General features: G+C 36.9%; 1 protein-coding gene across 11 annotated transcripts in view; it reads left to right on the plus strand.

Moving 5' to 3' along the window:
* NCOA1 (nuclear receptor coactivator 1) overlaps positions 1 to 21,694 on the plus strand; it is a 216,191-nt gene that overhangs the window by 104,479 nt on the left and 90,018 nt on the right. For 10 of the 11 annotated variants that reach the window (XM_088841224.1, XM_055399631.2, XM_055399630.2 and 7 more), the window contains 2 exons: positions 4,053 to 4,211; positions 14,421 to 14,526. In XM_088841224.1, the coding sequence (XP_088697350.1) occupies positions 14,438 to 14,526 (89 nt within the window). In that variant the 5' untranslated portion in view covers positions 4,053 to 4,211; positions 14,421 to 14,437. Of the gene's footprint in view, positions 1 to 4,052; positions 4,212 to 7,022; positions 7,162 to 14,420; positions 14,527 to 21,694 lie in introns of all 11 variants that reach the window. The other variant, XM_055399632.2, reaches the window with a different exon arrangement.

Consider the following 21,694-nt stretch of genomic DNA (forward strand, 5'->3'; position numbering starts at 1 on the left):
ATTCTTACGCAGATTTACCTAGGGAAATTCAAAGATACATTGATTCAAAGATGAAAGAATACAAAGTAGTAATCATGAGAAATCTTATCATCCAAGAAATATTTTATAGCACTGTTGATTACAAATACAAATAAGCTAGTGAGATATATACAGTGAGAAAAACCCAACTAAGTATAATGTAAATTAGACTAACCTAACTATAAATTCCTTTCTTTAATAGCTTAAACTATGTCAATGTGAGGAGCCAGTCCAAGTTTCTTTGCATTTTCAAATTGTGCGTTTAAATCAAGGAAAGAAGGAAAAAAGTCTTGAAAATATGAAAAGCACTTAGTTTAATTTAGAGGGACTATTAGAGGTAAGCACTTTTGGATCCAGTCATAGAATCATCCAATTTTCTAACATTAGACAGACATTCAACTTTAATCTGAAATTCATCATTGGGGGAAATCATGATTAAGAGAAAATATAGTCTTTATTTAAAGAGCAAAAGCCTCAAGCATTTAAAACCCCCATTATAAATATATAATAAAACAAAAATAGATTTATAATCTTTGATCATAAAATGCACTAGATATGCAAAAAGTAAACAATTTTATTTTTGAGTATATAAATTAATTTGGAGGAGAATTTACATCTTAAGTCTATTGAGTCTTAGTGAACCCCTGAAAAAAGATTTACTCAGTCTTACCTCAAGTATTAATAATTTTGTTTATCTTTTCAAAACGTCGGCTTTTGGTTTTAAATTTTTTTCAGTTGTCCGGTCTTCATATTTGGTATTGTTTTGACTTCAGGTTCACCAACTTAATTTTGTGCCATCACAAATCTACTGTTAAGCTTGTCCAGTGAATTGAAAAATTTCAATGTTGAACTAGTTCTTCAATTTCCATTTACTTTTGTTTTATAGTTTCCATTTGCTCCCAGTATTTCCCATCTGTTAACTTATTATAACATCTTGAACATACTCATAATAACTGCTTTAACATCCTTATCAGCTAATTTCAACTGATTATCTTATGATAGATTTCTGTTGACCCCTGCTTTTGTTACCCTGATTTTGAATTGCAATTTCTAGCTTCTTTGCATGTTTAGTAATTGTTTTATTCTATACTGGATGTTGTGGATACTATTGTGGATTGTTGTTGTTTTTTTTTTCTGAAGAGTATTGATTTTTGTTCTAGTAGACAACTAAATTACTGGCTAATAAATACACACTTGGAGAAGGAAATGGCAACCCACTCCAGTATTCTTGCCTAGAGTATCCCAGGGACAGAGGAGTCTGGTGGGCTGCTGTCTATGGAGTCGCACAGAGTCGGACATGACTGAAGCGACTTAGCAGCATCAGCAGCTGCAGCAGCAAATACACACTTACTGAACAATCCAGTTGCAATTCTGGATGTTTATCCTAGAAGAATGAAAACCTATATTCACACAGAAACCTGTACACAAATATTTATAGCAGCTTTATTCATAATAGCCCCAAATTGAAAACAACCTAAGTGTACCTCAACAGTGAATGGTGAAAAAGAAACTGTGGTACCTTCAAACCATGGAGCAATAAAAAGCAACAAACAATTTTTTTTAAAATATATTTTATATGTAACTCAATGCTATTTTTCTTTTTTTCTTTTTTTTTTTTGGTAATTTATTTTTTATTGGAGGCAGATTATTTTACAATATTATATTGGTTGGTTTTGCCATACATTGACATGAATTCGCCCCGGGTTTACATAAGTTCCCCCTCCTGAACCCCCCTCCCACCTCCCTCCTCCCTTTATCCTCCCTCTGGGTCATCCCCGCATGCCAGCCCCGAGCATCCTATAACATGCATTGACCCTGAACTAGTGATTCGTTTCACATATGACAACATACGTGTTTCAATGCCATTCTCCCAAATCATCCCACCCTCACCCTCTCCCACAGAGTCCCAAAGACTGTTCTATACATCTGTGTCTCTTTTGCTGTCTCGTATACAGGGTTATCATTTACATCTTTCTAAATTCCATATATATGTGTTAGTATACTGTATTGGTGTTTTTCTTTCTGGCTTACTTCACTCTGTATAATAGGCTCCAGTTTCATCCACCTCATTAGAACTGATTCAAATGTATTCTTTTTAATGGCTGAATAATACTTCATTGTGTATATGTACCAAAGCTTTCTTATCCATTCGTCTGCAGATGGACATCTAGGTTGCTTCCATGTCCTGGCTATTATAAACAGTGCTGCGATGAACATTGGAGTACATGTGTCTCTTTCAATTCTGGTTTCCTCGGTGTGTATGCCCAGGAGAGCGATTGCTGGATCATATGGCAGTTCTATTTCCAGTTTTTAGAGGAATCTCCACACTGTTCTCCATAGTGGCTGTACTAGTTTGCATTCCCACCAACAGTGTAAGAGGGTTCCTTTCTCTCCACATCCTCTCCAGCATTTATTGCATGTAGACTTTTGGATAGCAGCCATTCTGACTGGTGTGAAATGGTATCTCATTGTGGTTTTGATTTGCATCTTTCTGATTATGAGGGATGTTGAGCATTTTTTCACGTGTTTGTTAGCCATCTTTATGTCTTCTTTGGAGAAAAGTCTGTTTAGTTCTTTGGCCCATTTTTTGATTGGGTCGTTTATTTTTCTGGAATTGAGCTGCAGGAGCTGCTTGTATATTTTGGAGATTAATCCTTTATCCGTTGCTTCATTTGATATTATTTTCTCCCATTCTGAAGGCTGTCTTTTCACCTTACTTATAGTTTCCTTTGCTGTGCAGAAGCTTTTGATTTTAATTAGGTCCCATTTGTTTATTTTTGCTTTTATTTCCAATATTCTGGGAGGTGGGTCATGGAGGATCCTGCTGTGATTTATGTCGGAGAGTGAACAAACAATTTTTATATGCAACAAGTTGGATGGATCTCAAGGGCATTATACTGAATGAAAAAGGCATTACAAAATATTTCCATACTTGATTCAAGTATGGAATTGATTCAATTTTTGTAATATTCTCAAAGTGACAAAATTATAGAAATGGGGGCAGATAAGTGGTTACTAAGGAGTTAAGAAAAAGGGAGTGAGGAGTGTGTGATTATAAACAGCAAAAGGGAATCTCAGTTGTGGTATGGTTATATGGAGCTACTTGGAGTCTCCCTGTGCCTGAGCAGTTCAGAGGATCAACCAAGGATTTGGGGAACATTTGTATACAGATTTAAGGTACCCCACCCCCTTGCTCTGCTGCCCTTCTTACCACGATTTTCTCCTCTTGTCAGCTAGCATTCTGTCAGCTCTGAACTACATTCTCCAGTGCTTCAAGCCAAAGAGACAGTGGTTTTCTTCCTTAGGCCTGGCCTCCCTGTAGTACTTAGGGGTATACTGGGAAGAGTTCTCTCTGACTATAGATCTTATTCAGTATGATTCCTTTCTTTCAGTTATCAGATTTCCCACATTTCTGCCTGCTTTTGGTCACTTTTCTGTGTCTTTGAGTAAATTTTATTTTGTCCAGAGTTTTTTGTCATTGTTACCTGTGGGCAAGTTAGTCCAATACAAGATCATTCATCCTTACTGGAAACAGAAGTCAGTGAAATTTATTTTTAAGTATTACGAATATAAAAAGTTTGTACACTTTTTCAATAAAAGATTTGAAAGTAAAATACCATAGTAACTTTAATATATAATTGGAAGTGTTACAGAAATGAAAGAATTAAATGCAAACTGAAAACATTAAAACTTAGAATTTATAGGTAGAAAGAAAGATAAACATACAAATGCAGCCAGAAAAATTTTTTTAAAAGACATATAAATGGGCCTCTCAGAACATTAAGGGCAGAATGCAATTATGTATTACTTAAGCAGCAGTCTTAAATAGGAATATATATTTAGTTACCAGAAGGACTTCAGTTGTGAAATCAGATATTCATCCATTGTTTTTTGGAAGTATTTTTCCATTTGACCTGAAAAGTTGTGTCTTTTTTTTTTAACTTAACATTTCTGACCTTTATTATTTCTTAGAAAATAAAATAACGATCTAACCTCCTTTTTGCTTTTATTTTCTTGCGTCTCCTTTGTTTTAGTTGTTTGCATAACTGGCCTTAAATGAGGTAAGAGTGAAGAGACTTACTAGAGCCATCTCTGGAAAAGGATTCCCCCATTCCACTGGCAACTACCCTGCGGAGCACCATATTTGACCATATCTGTTTTGAGGACTCATTATGAACAAAGAAGTCTCCCAGGTAGGAACTGTAACTCTGTTTTTAAAGAACTTTGTTTCGTGGAAAGAGACAGACATTGCCATTTTTGTCACTTAATTTTTGTCTATATGACCATAACTTAATTTTTTAAAAGCTGTTGCCTTTTTGCTAGTTTACTATAAACTGTTCTACTGTGCACAGGCAAGTGAATATCAAATACTTATTTTGTTGTTTAAAGATAGCTGTAGTCAGGAAGACTGATTTTAATCTTTATTTTTTAAAAATGCCAATGTATTTTTCACAGGTTAGAACAATGTGAAACTGATTTTTGGAAGACATGTACAGTGTATCTACAGTTACCCCATGTTCTTTTAAGATAAATGGAATCATCTAGTTTTACAGATCTACAAGGAAATGTTGAGGGTATTTGAGGGTATTTTTGCCAAATTGTTTTAATAAGATAGCTACTGTAGACATATGTGCTATTTTCCCTAAATAGAGTATTTTCACAAGGCAAATGCATTTGTATTTATTTCTTATGTTAAAAAATTAAATTTTAAATTAAGTATGAGGAATTTAAAATATTGGGTTTAAAACTTTTTTGTTTTCTTCTTCTTATCTGTTTGCTAATAGAAAACAAAAAAATGCTTTTTACCCTTTCCCCAAACTTATTCTCTTCCATCTAGGAAAAAAATGCAAAGGTTGGAAACATTGCTTCTTGATATGTAGAATAAACTTTTAGTGGTAAACATAAATTTGTTAAATACATTGTTTCAAACATTATATAGTTTTAGAAGTTAAGTTGCCAAGTCCTTGTTAATGTCTTTATTATTAGTGTAATAAATTTAAAAGAATGTGCACAGAATTTTCTTTTATAAAAAACAGTTTAAAAAGTCTGGTAGTTTATAAAATAAATGAAACAAGATAAAATGAGTCTGATTCAAAGACTCTGCTTCTTTGAATTTGTTTCTTTGCCTTTGCTGTTTATTCCTGGCCATAAAGATTAAGATATGGGCATGTTGTTTATGTCAGAAGCTTAAGAAGCCAGGACTCTTTTCTGGGCCAGGGATAGCCACTGTCTGAGTTTTGGTTCCTGCTTTGTGGGTTCAGAGAGAATTTTTGTTTCCAGATGTTTAAGGACATCCCTGCTCAGTCATTAGCTTTGAAATATCTGTTTTTTTTAAACAAAAAATTAGACATACAAGGAAATAAAAAAGTATGACCCATACACAGGGAAAATAGCCATGAGTAGAGGAAGCTCAGACATTGTATTTATTAAACAAACAAGTAAAAAAGTAGATAAGTCAGATTTCATCAAAACTGAAAACTTTAGGTCATCAAAAGTTACCATAGTTTGGCAGAAACCAATGCAATATTGTAAAGCAGTTGTCCTTCAATTAAAAATAAATTTAATTTTTTAAAAAGTTACTATAAAGAAAGTGAAAAGATAATTCACAGAATGGAAGAAAATATTTGCAAATCATATATCAGATTAGGATCTAGACATGAATACAAAGAACTCTTATGACACAAGAGTTCTTATAACAAAAGAACTCTTATGACAAAAGAACTCTTATGACACAAACAATAAAAAAACAACCAAATTTAAAAATAGGCAAAGGACTTGAGTAAAAATTTCTCCAAAGATATGCAGATGGCCAGTAAGCACATGAGAAGATGGTTAGTCATTAATAGTTGTTGTCGTTTAGTTGCTAAGTCATGTCTGACTCTTTTCAACCCCGTGGACTGTAGCCAACCAGGCTTCTCTATCAATGGAATTTTCCAGGCAAGAATATTGGAGTGGGTTGCCATTTCCTTCTCCAGGGGATCTTCCTGACCCAGGGATCGAACTCATGTCTCTTAAATTGGCAGGTAGATTCTTTGCCACTTAGCCACCAGGGAAGCCCCCACTGGTAATTAGGGAAATATAAAACAAAACTATATTGAAATACCGTTTCACACACACTGGGGTGGCTGTAATTAAAATTAAAAAAAAAACAGAAAATAACAATTTTTGGTAAGGATGTGGAAAAATTGGACACTTGGGCATTGCTGGTGAGAATTTAATGTGGTACAGCCACTGTGGAAGACAGTTTGACAGTTCCCCCAAAAGTTAGAGTTATCAATAAAATATGACCTGGTAGTTTCATGTCCAAGAGAATTGAAACCGTGTTCACAAAAATTTGCACATAAATGTTCATAGTAGCATTGTTGTTTAATAGCCCCAATAATGGAAAACCTAAGTGGCCATCATTTGATGAGTAGGTACACAAAATGTGCTATATCCAAACATGTGAAATTACTCAGCCATAAAAAGGGCAATAGAAATCCTGAAGTCCCCATCCTTTTTTTTATCACACGAGAAAGAATTCAATTGTCATTGAAATGAAAAGACAAAAGTGAAAACTTTTTTAAAGAGAATCTTAGGTATTTGAGGACTCCAGTTTAAGAAATATTCCTTATGGCAGTTACCCAGTGCAGGAACTCTCTATTTATCATGATTTTTCCTGTGTGATACTATCAGCTGAAGGAAAGTAAAAGCGTTAGTTGCTCAGTCTTATAGCTCAGTCATGTCTCACTCTTCGACCCCATGAACTGTAGCCCACCAGACTCCTCTGTCCATGGAATTCTCCACGCAAGAATACTGGAGAGGGCAGCCATTCCTTTTTCCACAGGGGATCTTCCCAACCCCAAAATTGAACCCTGAATTGAAAGTCTCCTGCATTGCAGGCAAATTCTTTACCCTTTGCAGAGATTTAACTCAGTGTCCCTTCATGTCTGTGCTCTGTGCTAATTGTTTGTTAGCATTTTAAAGTACATTGTTAGTGTTGTTTATTAATTGTTATTTTTCAGATTATGCAATCCTCAGTTTCATCTGGGAGATGAGTGACAAATTTCATATGTAGAAATGTATAATTCAACTGAAATATAAAGCACTGACCTATTTCTTCAGCCTCACCTATTTGGTTTAGTCTGGTCCATTTGAACAGAGGTAAATGTGGTTTCTGGTTTCTAAAACTGCTCTCTAGAGAGTGCATGAGATTGTGTATAACTTAGCAACTCTTTTAAATCAACAGGGTACTTTTAGTTAGAAACCGTACCTCTTTTTTTAAAAGGTGATATGTAAATTGGCTTCCTGAAACCAGCATTTCTTTTCTTAATGAATCTTGTTTAAGTTCCCTACTGCCTGATATAAAGCCATTCCACAAATAGAACAGCTATAAAAGTTTTCACTCATCAGAGGTTTTGCATTCCACTATCTGTTTATTGTGTTTTGTAAATAGAAAGTAGTTAATACCAGAATCACATCATCAGCAAATTGTTGGTGACTTTCTCATACTATTGAATTGCTGTTGAATTGTTGTCTGATGTTTCCTCAGCCCCAGAATTTCAGATAAATTTAGCAGATGTCAGTCTCCAGCCAGTAGTAGCATGGTATGGGGAATCTGGTTTAAATCTAGATTTATTTGTTGCTCAAAATTGTCCAAACTATGAGATTATATTGCTTATGTTTACAGTTGTGTAAATACAACATATCTTTGTGTCTCTATTGTACTGTGAAATATTGTAGAAGGTTTCTTCAAAATAGATCTTATTAACCTTTTCAGAATTAGAAGAGATGTTCTCAAATTTCTTTTTTTTCCCCACTGAAAACAGGGGAAAGAGGATTTCAAGAAAGCTCAATTTCTCAATTACAGAAAAGAATTCCAAAGCATTAGGAAAGATTTCAGAAAATATTAATTGTAAAAAAATCTTAAACATTCTTTAAAAAATTTAAATGTCATATTAGTAAAATAACTCACTTTTAATTTATCACCTGTTTTGGCTTCTGTAACTTTTAGACATTATGTTACATATTGGATATACAATAAAAAGATCTAGTAATTTTTTTTTAGTTCACAATCTAAAAGAGGCGACAAGCAAGAGAATTATAATTTTACGGCATATAAGCGTAAGAAATATATACCCAGGTGTATTTTGAAAGCCAGTAGAATTCAGATAGGTTGATTCGTAAATAGGTAGAACCTAATGTCTTAAGTCGGAGAAGGCAATGGCAAGCCACTCCAGTACTCTTGCCTAGAAAATCCCATGGACAGAGGAGCCTGGTGGGCTGCAGTCCATGGGGTCGCTACTAGTTGGACACGAGTGAGCGACTTCACTTTCACTTTTCACTTTCATGCATTGGAGAAGGAAATGGCAACCCACTCCAGTGTTCTTGCCTGGAGAATCCCAGGGACAGCGGAGCCTGGTTGGCTGCCGTCTATGGGGTCGCACAGAGTCGGACACGACTGAAGCGACTTAGCAGCAGCAGCAGCAATGTCTTAAGTAACAGAGAAGATGAGCAGCTAAGTAAAACTGAGCTTTAAGTAAGAGTTAGTAAACTTTGGATTTTAGCAGACTCTAAATTCTTTCATTTTTCTTTTGTGTTCATCATTGTCTTCTCTCTTGTATTTCTACTTTCGTTGAAAAGTTTAGAGTTGATAATTCTTCATTATTAATTTATCACATGATTTCTTTTTTTGTTTTAATTTTGAAATGTAGTTTATTTCTATGTAAAAATAAAATTCAGTGACTTCTGTACTTCTGTGATATCTGGTTAACCTCATTTGTGTTTCTGTGACTTTTCACAGGAAAAGATGTTAGCTGTCTTATTCATTATAATAATATGTCACTTAACTGATTATTCTTGTTTTGTGTTTGAGAATGGATGCTAACAAAACCATTGTCAGGTCTGTCAACATCTTTTTTTGTTGTGGTTGTGGTTTCAAGTCTGGTATATTTATCTTTGCATTGAGGTTGTCTACCTTCAATTGTAATTATTTTCCTTGTCCTATAGATCCTTCCTCTCCCCCACCATGGGAGCTTTAGTAAATGTTTTCCTCTGATGACATCAATCCATAATGCAGCTGATCTTATTTATTTATCGTTAATAGAAACCCAGAACTTAAAAGTCCATTATGTTTATACATGTTGAATTTGAGGTGACAGTGGAATATCCAAATGGAAATGTCCATTTAGCAGCTAGAAACTTATTTAGATAGCAAATCCCTGAGATCAGGAAGATGATGCTTGCCCTTCGTCCTGGAAGTCTTAGAATGAAAATCAGACCTTGTTACTCTTCTCTTCTTAACCCTCCAGTGATTGGCTAATTCACTCAGAGTAAAGCTAAAGTCTTTAAAATGGTTTCAGCCAAGACCTTGCATGATGCAGCCTTGCCTCCTGCTCCTCACTCCCCAGTTTTACCCACACTGATCTCTTTCATATTTTTCAAAAAGTATAGTTACGTTTCACCCTTCAGGCTTTACAGCTCTTCGCCTGCCAGGAGCACTCTTCCTCCAGAGGTCATTCTCTCTTCCTCACCTCCTTGAAGTCTTTGCTCACATCTCACTTTCTTAGGGCTTCCCTGGTGGCTCAGACAGTAAAAAATCTGCAGTGCAGGAGATCCAGGTTTCATCCCTGGTTTGGGAAGATCCTCTGGAGAAGGAAATGGAAACTCACTCCAGTATTCTTGCCTGGAGAATTCCAGGGACAAAGGAGCCTGGAGGACTACAGTCCATGGGGTTGCAGAATTGGACACGACTGAGCACACACACTTCAATACTTTCTCAGTAAGGCGCTTCCTAACTACTGTACTTTAAATTGCTGCCCTACTCCTTCCATAAAGCTAAGCCTCTATTTTTACCTTATTTTCCTCCATTTTACCACCTTTTCATATACTCTGTAATTAACTTTGTCACTTTCTCTCTCTCCTTCACAGTAGAATGAAACTTTATGAAGACAGTCAATTTTTATAAGTTTCATGCACAGATGTATTCCCACCACCTAGAACAGAAGCTGGCAAATAGTAGGAGCTCAGTGGGTCTTCCCAGGTCGCTCTAATGTTAAAGAACCCTCCTGCCAATGCAGGAGACACAGGTTCAATCCCTGGGTCAGGAAGATCACCTGGAGGAGGGCATGGCAACCCACTACAGTATTCTTGCCTGGAGAATCCCATGGACAGAGGAGCCTGGCAGGCTGTAGTCCATAGGGTTGCAAAGAGTCAGACATGACTGAAGCGACTTACTACACAGCATAGGAGCTCAATAAATACTTGTTGCTGGGTTAAGTTAGGCTGTCCACACTGACGTCAGTGTAAAGTTTCTGACTAGAGTTTATCTTTGCAGGGAGGTTGGGATATTACCAAGGTTTTTAAAGTCTTTCCTTAGTATTGAAACTAAAATTAGCATATATAATCTATATGTGTCTAGAGGGACTCTATGTAGTATGTTATATATATATATATAATTTGTTTATACATAGGTTATATTGGGCTAATGTTGACTGGACAAACATTTAATCACTCATTCACCAAATTCTATGGACACAAAATAGATGGGAGCTGGTACAATCTTTGTGTATTATGTTGGGGGCTTTAGAGTTATCCTGTGGACAGTGAAGATTAAGGGAAGAGTTTTAAGCAAGAGATTGACCTGATCAGACTTATGTTTTTGATAGCCTACTTTGGTGGCTTAGGAAGACCACCTGGGAAGCTATTTTGATAGTTCCATGAGAGGTGAGAAGAGACTGTCAGTATAGGATGGAAATAAAAATTGACACATCTTAATGTTTGATTGCATGTGGGGTGTGAGAGAAGTGGCTGGAATGACTCCAGTGTACCAACTGTGAGAAAAAGAAATACATGAAGAAGAGATATTAAGTTCATTTTGGAAAGTTGAGTTTGAAGTGTCTGTGTGACATCTGGATAGAGTTATCCAGCACAGAGTGGGTTGTGAGTCTGAGAACCCAGGAGATCTGCTTGGGAGATAGAGATTTGGGAGTAATTAGTTTAGAAATGTTTTTTGAAACCATTATTCAGTGAGTGATATCCCCCCAAAATAATGTATAATATGAGGGGAAAAGAGGAGTAGGTCATTAGAGCCTCGAGGAAATCTAACACAATCTAATCCAATTAGGCAAAAAGCCCTGAGAATAAGGTAAGTAGAAAACCACATTACTTCTGCTAATTTCTCAGGTCATGGCTTAAACATAAGTTTGTCAGAGAAGCCTCAGTTGATCACCCAGTTAAAAATAGGTCTCCTCTATTGTTTTTCTCTATGAACCCTATTCTTTTTCTTTATGACTTTTATCATTTTAGAAAATTACATATTATTTTGTGTTTTCCACTTCATGAGGGCAGAAACCTTTATTTTCCTATCTACTGTTTACTCAACTCCTAGCACAGTGCCTGAGATATGATAGATGCTTGATTTATTTATTAAGTAAGTGATGACAGTGTGGGATCACAGAAGTCAATGGGTGACAATGTTTCCAGAAGGAAACAGTTTCAGATACTGCTCCGAGCAGCCCAGTAAAGTAATAGTGATAATAGTTAGTGTAAGTGAATGAAGAAATGAAAAGTGTCCATTGTATTTTTCAGTGAGGAAGTATGGGATGAGTTATCCACTAATGAACACTACCCCTCATGGAGCTCTTGGTCTAAAGGGGAGATAATTACAATAGCCAACAATTACTTAGTGCAGCTTTTTCATGCACTTTTCATTCAGTCCTCACTGCAGATCTAAAGACAGTTGCTCCTTGGTAGAAAAGCTATGACAAATCTAGACAGCATATTAAAAAGCAGAGACATTACTTTGCTGACAAAAGTCCAAGCTATGGTTTTTCCCGTAGTCAGGTATGGATGGGAGAGTTGGACCATAAGAAGGCTGAATGCTGATGCTTTTGAGCTGTGGTGTTGGAGAAGACTCTTGAGAGTCCCTTGGACTGCAAGGAGATTTAACCAGTTATTCCTAAAGTAAATCAACTGAATATTCATTAGACGGTCTGATGCTGAAGCTTCAGTACTTTGGCCACCTGATACGAAGAGCCAGCTCTTTAGAAAAGACCCTGATGCTGGAAAAGATTGAAGGCAGGAGGAGAAGGGGATGACAGAGGACGAGATGGTTGGATGGCATCACTGACTCAATGGACATGAGCTTGAGCAAGCTCCTGGAAATGGTGAAGGACAGGGAAGCCTGGCGTGCCGCAGTCCATGGGGTCTCAAAGAATCTAACATAACTGAGCAACTGAACAACAGCAACAAAATACAGTTATTATTCTTAAGTTACCGATGAGGAAATAGGTTTAAGGAGATTAGGCGTTTTGCCAAGAATAGGCAGGTAGTGATTTAACAGGGCCTTTCTGACCCTATTGCCCATGCTTTTACCATGCTCCAGTAGGAGAATCAGGCTGATTGTTCATCATGGAAGTGATACCTTGAAAGTGACATTTGAGTAGGAATGGTTTTGCTGCTGTTTATAGGACACATTAGAAGTGAGAATGACTGGAAATGAGAAATAAGATAGAAGGATCTTGCATGAATCTAGAATGAGGTATTAGCTTCTAAGAAAAAAATCAAAACTGTATTTGAGAATGAAGAAAGAGGGGACGTTGTAGGATCTTTGTTAATAAAGACTTGACAGGACATTGATACAAAATGAGGAGTAAAAAAGAAAAGTAAGAATAACTACAAGATTGCAGTCCTAGAAGCTGGAGATTTTCATGACCTTTACATCTGATGTGGAGAAATTAAAAATGTACCTCTTTGGTTACATGGAATAATAAATTTATGATTAGAATTCTTAAGTATTTTTATACTGAAAAGGGGATATGAAAATCTTTGGTGTTGAGAAAGAGCTAGAGACAAAGTAAGTTTTAGGACTAGGGAGACAAAAAGGATTTCAGTTCAGTTCGGTTCAGTCGCTCAGTCGTGTCCGACTCTCCGCGACCCCATGAATCACAGCACGCCAGGCCTCCCTGTCCATCACCAACTCCCGGAGTACACTCAAACTCATGTCCACAGAGTCGGTGATGCCATCCAGCCATCTCATTCTCGGTTGTCCCCTTCTCCTCCCGCCCCCAACCTTTCCCAGCATCAGAGTCTTTTCCAGTGAGTCAACTCGTCGCATGAGGTGGCCAAAGTATTGCAGTTTCAGCTTTAGCATCAGTCCCTCCAATGAACATCCAGGATTGATCTCCTTTAGAATGGACTGGTTGGATCTCCTTGCAGTATAAGGGACTCTCAAGAGTCTTCTCCAACACCACAGTTCAAAAGCACCGATTCTTCGGCGATCAGCTTTCTTCACAGTCCAACTCTCACATCCATACATGACCACGGGAAAAACCATTGCCTTGACTAGACGGACCTTGGTTGGCAAAGTAATGTCTCTGCTTTTTAATATACTATCAAGGTTGGTCATAACTTTCCTTCCAAGGAGCAAGCGTCTTTTACTCAGACATTAATTAAAGCCATGTGAGAAATTCTTAGGGATCTCAACTTTACAAGCATGACTACTAACATGCAACACTGTAGCTATTTAATTATTTTAGAATTTAAGGAAAAGTTATAGATTTTTCCCATTTAACAAGAGCTTCCTCTCCTTTCTCAAGGGTAGATGGAGTGGAAGAGAATGAGCAGTGTATTGTTTGGCACTAATAAAGTCTAAGGGCAGTGATAAACATAAGGCCAGAGGCAGGATCCGAGTTTTATTAGAGATTCTATAGAGAATAGTGTTGATAAGGACAGATCAGAAGGCATCTTTGAGTGCAGTCACTAGCCGGCATTGCATGTAAGAGAGAGACCTGGCTGGCATGCTAGGGGAAATGACTCTGTGTTCTCTGGCATCTATACCAAGATCCTAACATAGACTAAACACTTGATCTTTGTCGCCTGGCTGCATAAACACAAGGTTAGAAGTATAGAATTCAAAGTTGGTAAGTACAATTCAAAATCCAAATCTAGTTCATCGCTTTAACTTTTACTTATATATGTGTTATTTCTTTTTCTCTCAATATAAAACCTCAAACCTTATGAGTAAAAAGTTGCTTTAAGACCTTTTCAGAATAGTCTAAAATAAATAATTTCTGATTCTCATAGAGTCATTTTTTTGCATTTACGTGTGAAGTTATTTTTCTCTTAAAAACATCTTATTGGATACTTAATTATTCTAGCAATATTTTCATCCTAATTGATCTCTATGGTCTTATAAAGGGTGACTAATTTTATTTTACAGGTATGGAGAAGGAAGTGTAGAAACAGTAATAGCTGATGGCTCCTGTGCTTTTATATAAATGTGGATGCTTTTATGATAGCTGTAATTATCCACTGGGAAACTATAGTGTATAGATATATTCTGACATAAAGGGAGCTTTCTCTCCCCTTACGGTTGGAAAGTTCATTAGGGTAGATTTCTTACCATTTTCCTTCCTTTTTAGGTGTGAACTTTTTCAACATGAGTGGCCTTGGGGACAGTTCATCTGACCCTGCTAACCCAGACTCACATAAGAGAAAAGGGTCACCATGTGACACACTGGCGTCAAGGTAGGAGCTCTCTTTTTCTTAGTCTTATTTCTGGCAGAGCTGCTTTAGCATTTTCATTATCACTTTACAGCTTGCTTCATCTGTGAGTTTACCGGCCTTCTCTGAGTCCCTCGTATTCGCCGTGTTCTCTTCCTTCCCTAGGGCTGGTTTGCTCCCTCTAGATTTCCTGTATTCAACACCTGTGCATTCTCCAAATATCAGTTTAGTCATTATTTTTTAAAAGGGAGCCTTCTCTTACTTCCATAACTACTAGGTCAAACCTCCCCTATTCATGTATGTATTTCACATGTATTTTTAGAGCTATGATCCGTAATTTCAGGGTTTTACTAGCTTGTATACTTATTTAATGAGTTCCATGGTTTCTCTGCTGCATGCTGTGTTGCTGTAGGAACTTTGTCTTTGCTCACCATTTTATTATCCCAGCACAATGTGTAGCTTATATATAGTAAGGCCACAGAAAGTATTTGGCAAAGGAATAAGTAAACCCACTGTACATCTTTTAACTGCCATCTCAGTACATTATGGTATTAGTGGAACAAAGAAATAAATTGTTAATATAAGGATTTTAAAGAATGAGTATTTTTGGAATTAAATATCTCTGTTTTAACAGAAACATGGTCATCTGAAATAGGCAAAAGAGAGTTATTGCTAAGGAGGCTCTAATAAATGCCAGATAAAGATAGAACTCCAGTCAGATCAAAACAGCAGCTTCCTACCGGAGAGAAGTGGGGATTTTATTCCACTCACCTCCGAGCATCTGGAGCAAAGTCTCTCAACCTCCACACTATTGACATTGTGGACAATATTATTCTTTGTTGTGGGAAGCTATCCTGTATGTTTTAGGATGTTTAACAGTATCCCTGGCTTCTGCACAGTTAGACACCAATAGAATTTTTATATCAGTTTTGATACCAAAATATCCTTCCAGTTATGATAATCAAAAATGATAATCCAAACATTTTCAAATACCCCTGGGGACAGAGAAAGCAGTATGCCCCCCAGTTGATAATCATTGATCAGAGTACAAAACAGCAGAAGACTCTTCTCTTATTGGATTACATGCGTTTTTCTCATGGGGGAACCAAGAAAGAATTTTTACAGGAGAGGGCCAGGGTTTCAGGCTGGGGAAAGAAAAGTGACTACTTCTGTTAATGAATTCAGAGAACTGTTATAGAGCGATGGTAACCTGAGTACTCATAATCAAGCCTGTGTTGTCAGAGTTAATGTTCCTGTTTATTTCTTATATGTCAGTCCTTCTTAATTTAAGAATAAATAAATAAAACTACTGTGTTTTAGGACTTCCCTAGTAGCTCAGCTGGTAAAGAATCAGCCTGCAATGGAGGAGACCCTGGTTCAATTCCTGGGTTGGGAACATCCCCTGGAGAAGGGAACGACTACCTACTCCAGTATTCTAGCCTGGAGAATTCCATGGACTGTATAGTCCATGGGGTCGCAGAATCAGACATGACTGAGTGACTTCCACTATTGTGTTTTACTTGAAATTTTTATTTGGGGGGAAATTTTTAATCTATAAAAAAAATTAGAGACTGGGAAACTACCCACCACATGTAACTGATAATATTTTGTCATATTCTTAGTATTTTGTTAATATATTACTGTATTTGCAGTTTTAAGTAAAAGTAGTAAAATGGTTAATGATTAAACTGATTTGTCTCTAATTCTTTCAGTCTGTTTTTAATGATTATGTATATTTATAAGTCGGAGAAGGCAATGGCAACCCACTCCAGTACTTTTGCCTGGAAAATCCCATGGGCGGAGGAGCCTGATAGGCTGCAGTTCATGGGGTCATGAAGAGTCGGACACGACTGAGCGACTTCACTTTCACGCATTGGAGAAGGAAATGGCAACCCACTCCAGTGTTCTTGCCTGGAGAATCCCAGGGACGGGGGAGCCTGGTGGGCTTCCCTCTATGGGGTCGCACAGAGTCGGACACGACTGAAGTGACTTAGCAGCAGCAGCATATTTATAAATATCCATGAACAATATAGAATATTTGTTAAATTTATATATTATATAATACTGTATATATTTTTCTTTAGACATAAAAATATGGAGATTTATTCAGTTCTGTAAACTTTTGATAAATATTGTATTATATGAAATACCATATTTGAAGAATCTTATTTCCCAATAGCTAGACATTCCCTGTGGGTAAATAGCCTTTTTGTTACAAATTTTCATTCTTAGAGCCAGCCCTACAGCAAACATGAACATCCTTGTACATATCTACTATTTTATACATAAAACTTTCGTTAGAATCTGTGTACATTTTTATGTTAACTGTGTACTTACCTGGAGAAGGAAATGGCAACCCACTCCAGTGTTCTTGCCTGGAGAATCCCAGGGAGGGGGGAGCCTGGTGGGCTTCCGTCTATGGGGTCACACAGAGTCGGACACGACTGAAGTGACTTAGCAGTGTACTTACCAGATTATTCTTCAAATGATAGTCATTTAGAGTTGCCTTTTTTCTTGCATCTTTATCTCACTGTTTTTTCCTCACTTTAAGTTTTTGCCATCCTGATGGGTGTGAGGTTATTATTTTAAATACATTTCCCTGATAAGTAGATAAGTTGATCATGATTTCTGTTTTTATTGCTCTTTATATTTTCCCCTCTATGAATTACCTGGTTGTATCTCTTGTCCATATTTCCTCTGGGTAGTTTGTGCTTTCCTTTTTTTATTTATAAGAGTTATTTTTAATTTTCTAGTTAAATTTTTACTCTTTTTTGCTTACATTTGATGCAAATATCTTCTCCCAATCTGTTGACATCCCTTAGAACCTAGGATTTTCATATGTCAAGCTTTTTAGGGTCTTGTTAAGAATTTTTCCCTCTATTTCAAGGCCTTAAATGTATTTTTATACATTTTCTTCTAATATGCATTTAGAATTTTAAATAAACAAGCATTTACTTTTGTGGGATAAAAATGTAACAACCTAAATTTTTTTTCCTATATGGAATGTCAGTGGCTATAACCATATCCATCCCCTGCTTTTGTGCTCTTACCTTCATCAGAAAGCAAGTTCCTGCATAGATAGGGATCTGATCTGAGCCTTCATATGATAGTGGCCATGCTCTCTGATGGGGCAAGTCACTCTTCCTTGTTATTTTTCAAAATTGTTGTTCCTGTTCTTGGTCCTTTACTCTCCCGTACAGATTTTAGAGTCAGTTTTTTGTTTCCCTTGATTTTTTTCCTTGCTGGGATTTGAATTAGAATTCCATTTGCTTTTGTAAATTGGAGAGAACTGACAGCGTTATTTTGTAAATTCTAGAGTGTTGTTATTTATGAATATAAAGGCTTCTCCTTTATTCAGTTCTTCATTGTTCTTAAATAATAGTGTATAATTTTCCCCTTTGAATGTCAGGCCATCTTTAGTTAGATATATTCCAGGGTACCATAGGATTTTTATTGCTTTTAGGAATATCATTTTGTCTATTGCATTTTCTGATTGACAGTTATTCGTGTATAGGAATGCTAATGATTTGGGAGTTTTGATCTCATATCCATCCATTGTTCTAAGCTTTCTTATTTGTTTTAATGGCTTTTATCTACAGATCGTCTTTGATTTGTGTGTGTGTGTGTCTATAATCACATCATTAATATCAAAATTTTTATTAATATATATGCATATATTTCTCTTCCTGTCTTAAAATTATTTTCCTTGCACATTTGCTTTAAAAATATTTGAAAACATAATCTTTGTCAGGTTTATAAGTATGAGCTCAATTTTAATTGATTTTTTTTTTATTTAGTTAACTAAAATTTTGTGATTTTGAAATTGATGAGTTTGTGCATGATTACCACCATATAATGTTTCTTTTGATTCTGTTATTGTACACTGTCACTCCAAACAGATTGCGAACTAATTAATCATAAAGAGCATATGTTAGACCTCAGGGTGTTGCCAGCCCTGTGTACAGGAGTTCTAGCTAGGGCAGTTTCTCAGTAATTGTTAGGTGGGGTGAGACGTTCCAAATATCCTTCCTGTTACCTCTCCATTTCTTAATTCTTCTAGGAGAAATGAGAATTAAAATGCCAGTTTTTAAATGATGGGTAGCACTTTCACTTTTCACTTTCACACATTGGAGAAGGAAATGGCAACCCACTCCAGTGTTCTTGCCTGGAGAATCCCAGGGACGGGGGAGCCTGGTGGGCTTCCGTCTATGGGGTCACACAGAGTCGGACACTACTGAAGTGACTTAGCAGCAGCAGCAACAGCAGCTGTGGGCAGTGCTTATTTAACATTAACAATTCAGCAAGTGCTTTATTAAATACCTACTATTCAGCCAGCACCATGTGCTTGATGTTTGAAGGATGTAAGTGTGAAATATGTTTCCTGTCTTCAAGGAGCTTACAAATCTAGACATGCCACTCATTCTCTTTTTTAAACCCTTCTGGGCTCTCCTTTACCCTGAAAATAAATAATCATAATCAAAGTGATGATAATAGATAATATTTGTTGAGCTAACGGTATGTGGCAGGAACTCCGCAGAACATTTCTATGTATAATATCATCTTTTTTAATCCTCACAAATCCCTAGGAGGTAATTAATGTCATTATTCCTATTTTACAGATAAAGAAATGGAAGCTTAGAGAAGTTAAATTGCTGTTAAGTAACTTGTCCAGGGTTACTTAGTAAATGACAGAGGAAGTTTGAACTTGTGTTTGTAAGCAGTCTCCTGTGCTCAACTGACTGGACCTCAGATCCTGCCCTTTTGTTTCTAATCATCTATAGTTCAACTATCTTGAGCTACTTATTTTTACTCTCACTTTTACCTTTGAAAAAGCTGTTTTTTCCTTTTAGGAAACAAGTCTCTCCCTACCATTAGGTTTCAGTTCAGTTCAGCCGCTCAGTCGTGTCCGACTCTTTGCTACCCCATGAATCACAGCACGCCAGGCCTCCCTGTACATCACCAACTCCCGGAGTTCACTCAAACTCATGTCCATCGAGTCGGTGATGCCATCCAGCCATCTCATTCTCTGTCGTCCCCTTCTCCTCCTGCCCCCAATCCTTCCCAGCATCAGTCTTTTCCAGTGAGTCAACTCTTCGCATGAGGTGGCCAAAGTATTGGAGTTTCAGTTTTAGCATCAGTCCTTCCAATGAGCACCCAGGATTGATCTCCTTTAGAATGGATTGGTTGGATCTCCCTGCAGTCCAAGGGACTCTCAGGAGTCTTCTCCAGCACCACAGTTCAAAAGCATCAATTCTTCGGTGATCAGCTTTCTTCACAGTCCAACTCTCACATCCATACATGACCACGGGAAAAACCATAGCCTTGACTAGACGGACCTTTGTTGGCAAAGTAATGTCTCTGTTTTTTAATATACTATCTAGGTTGGTCATAACTTTCCTTCCAGGGAGTAAGCGTCTTTTAATTTCATGACTGCAGTCATCATCTGCAGTGATTTTGGAGCCCAAAAAAATAAAGTCTGACACTGCTTCCACTGTTTCCCCATCTATTTCCCATGAAGTGATGGGACCAGATGCCATGATCTTTGTTTTCTGAATGTTGAGCTTCAAGCCAGCCTTTTCACTCTCCTCTTTCACTTTCATCAAGAGGCTTTTTAGTTCCTCTTCACTTTCTGCCATAAGAAACATCTCATTCTCCAGATCTAGGTGCCTTCTCTGTGTGCTTCTATAGTAGTATAAATTTGTCACAAAATAGCTTCTTTGTTCTCCCACTTATTGGAGGCTACATCTGATTTACTCCTGGTTTGTCAGGACACAGTACTTGGTTATCTGGCACATGATAGAAGTATGGGAGCATTTGCTGAAAAAGCTAATGAGGTTAAAAAAAAAAAGATACGATACTTGAGCAGTTAACTTGTAGTAGCATTAACTAGCATGTGCATCGGAGAAGGCAACGGCAAGCCACTCCAGTACTCTTGCCTAGAAAATCCCATGGATGGAGGAGCCTGGTAGGCTGTAGTCCATGGGGTCGCTAAGGGTCGGACACGACTGAGCGACTTCACTTTCACTTTTTACTTTCACACATTGGAGAAGGAAATGGCAACCCACTCCAGTGTTCTTGCCTGAAGAATCCCAGGGACGGGGAAGCCTGGTGGGCTGCCGTCTATGGGGTCACACAGAGTCGGACACGACTGAAGTGACTTAGCAGCAGCATAGTATCAGTGGAAGTAAAGTGGGTTAGTGAGAGGAGAAATGTAGGTGGCCCAAAGTAATGAAGATGTCTTTTCTGTTAAGGTAGAATTTCTTTTTGTCATCTCCACCATTCCTTCAGTTTTTCACGTTATTTGAAAAAAATCTGTTCTCATTTTCTCTTCTTATTAGTTATTTCATTTCATGGTGATTTTCCTAGTCTCTTTCTTAGCTCATTTTATAGACACCTTACCATTTCATTACTTTTAGCTTCTTGCTTCCTTTATCATCTCTCTGTCTGATCCTCCCCAATTCTATTACTTTTATTTTTCCTTTACTCAACTGTGGTTTCCAGAACTTCAGTTTTACATAAAACTTAATGTTAAAAACAGATTTGGGAGTTCCACGAAATGAGTCCAATTTATTCCAGTTGGTATTTAGACCAAGAGATTTAAGTAAGTCATACTTTAGACTGAGTCTGCTAAGTAAACCTAGTGTCAATTAGTTTCTCTAAGGTAAAATCAAATGTCCTTCAAAATATTATTAGTTTACAGAGCTGGATTCTCTAAAACCCTGTGTGTGTGAGAGAGTATGTGTGTGTTAATGTTATTCATTTTCTTCACGCCTCGTTTTCAATACCTTGTGAAATTCTCTAAAACCCTCTGTGTGTGTGTGTGTGTTATGTTATTCATTTTCTTCATGCCTCATTTTCAATACCTTGTTGTGAAATTTGTCAAAATATCTCACTGTACATACTTGCCTCTGAACATTGTAAGATAAAGTCTTACTGAGTAAAATAGTATTAATTCCTTAATGAAGGATTTACAAGTTAAAGAGAGAATGTGTTATTGTTCTAGTTTTAAAATTTGGTTTTATTTTGGGATGTGTACCATTTTGTAGTGTTTTGTCTTATGTAGATAAATACATTTGACCTTTGTTAACTTGGTTCTTTTCAACTTAACCATGCTGTTATGTAAATGCTATTGCTTTTATAGTTTTTTAAATTATGAAAAGTACGTGATAGTTTAATTGTTGCCAGTTAAGAA

This window comes from Moschus berezovskii, chromosome 11 (genome assembly GCF_049115385.1).
Source record: "Moschus berezovskii isolate FMDL1 chromosome 11, NW_MosBer_1.0, whole genome shotgun sequence".
Classification (NCBI taxonomy): Eukaryota; Metazoa; Chordata; class Mammalia; order Artiodactyla; family Moschidae; genus Moschus; species Moschus berezovskii.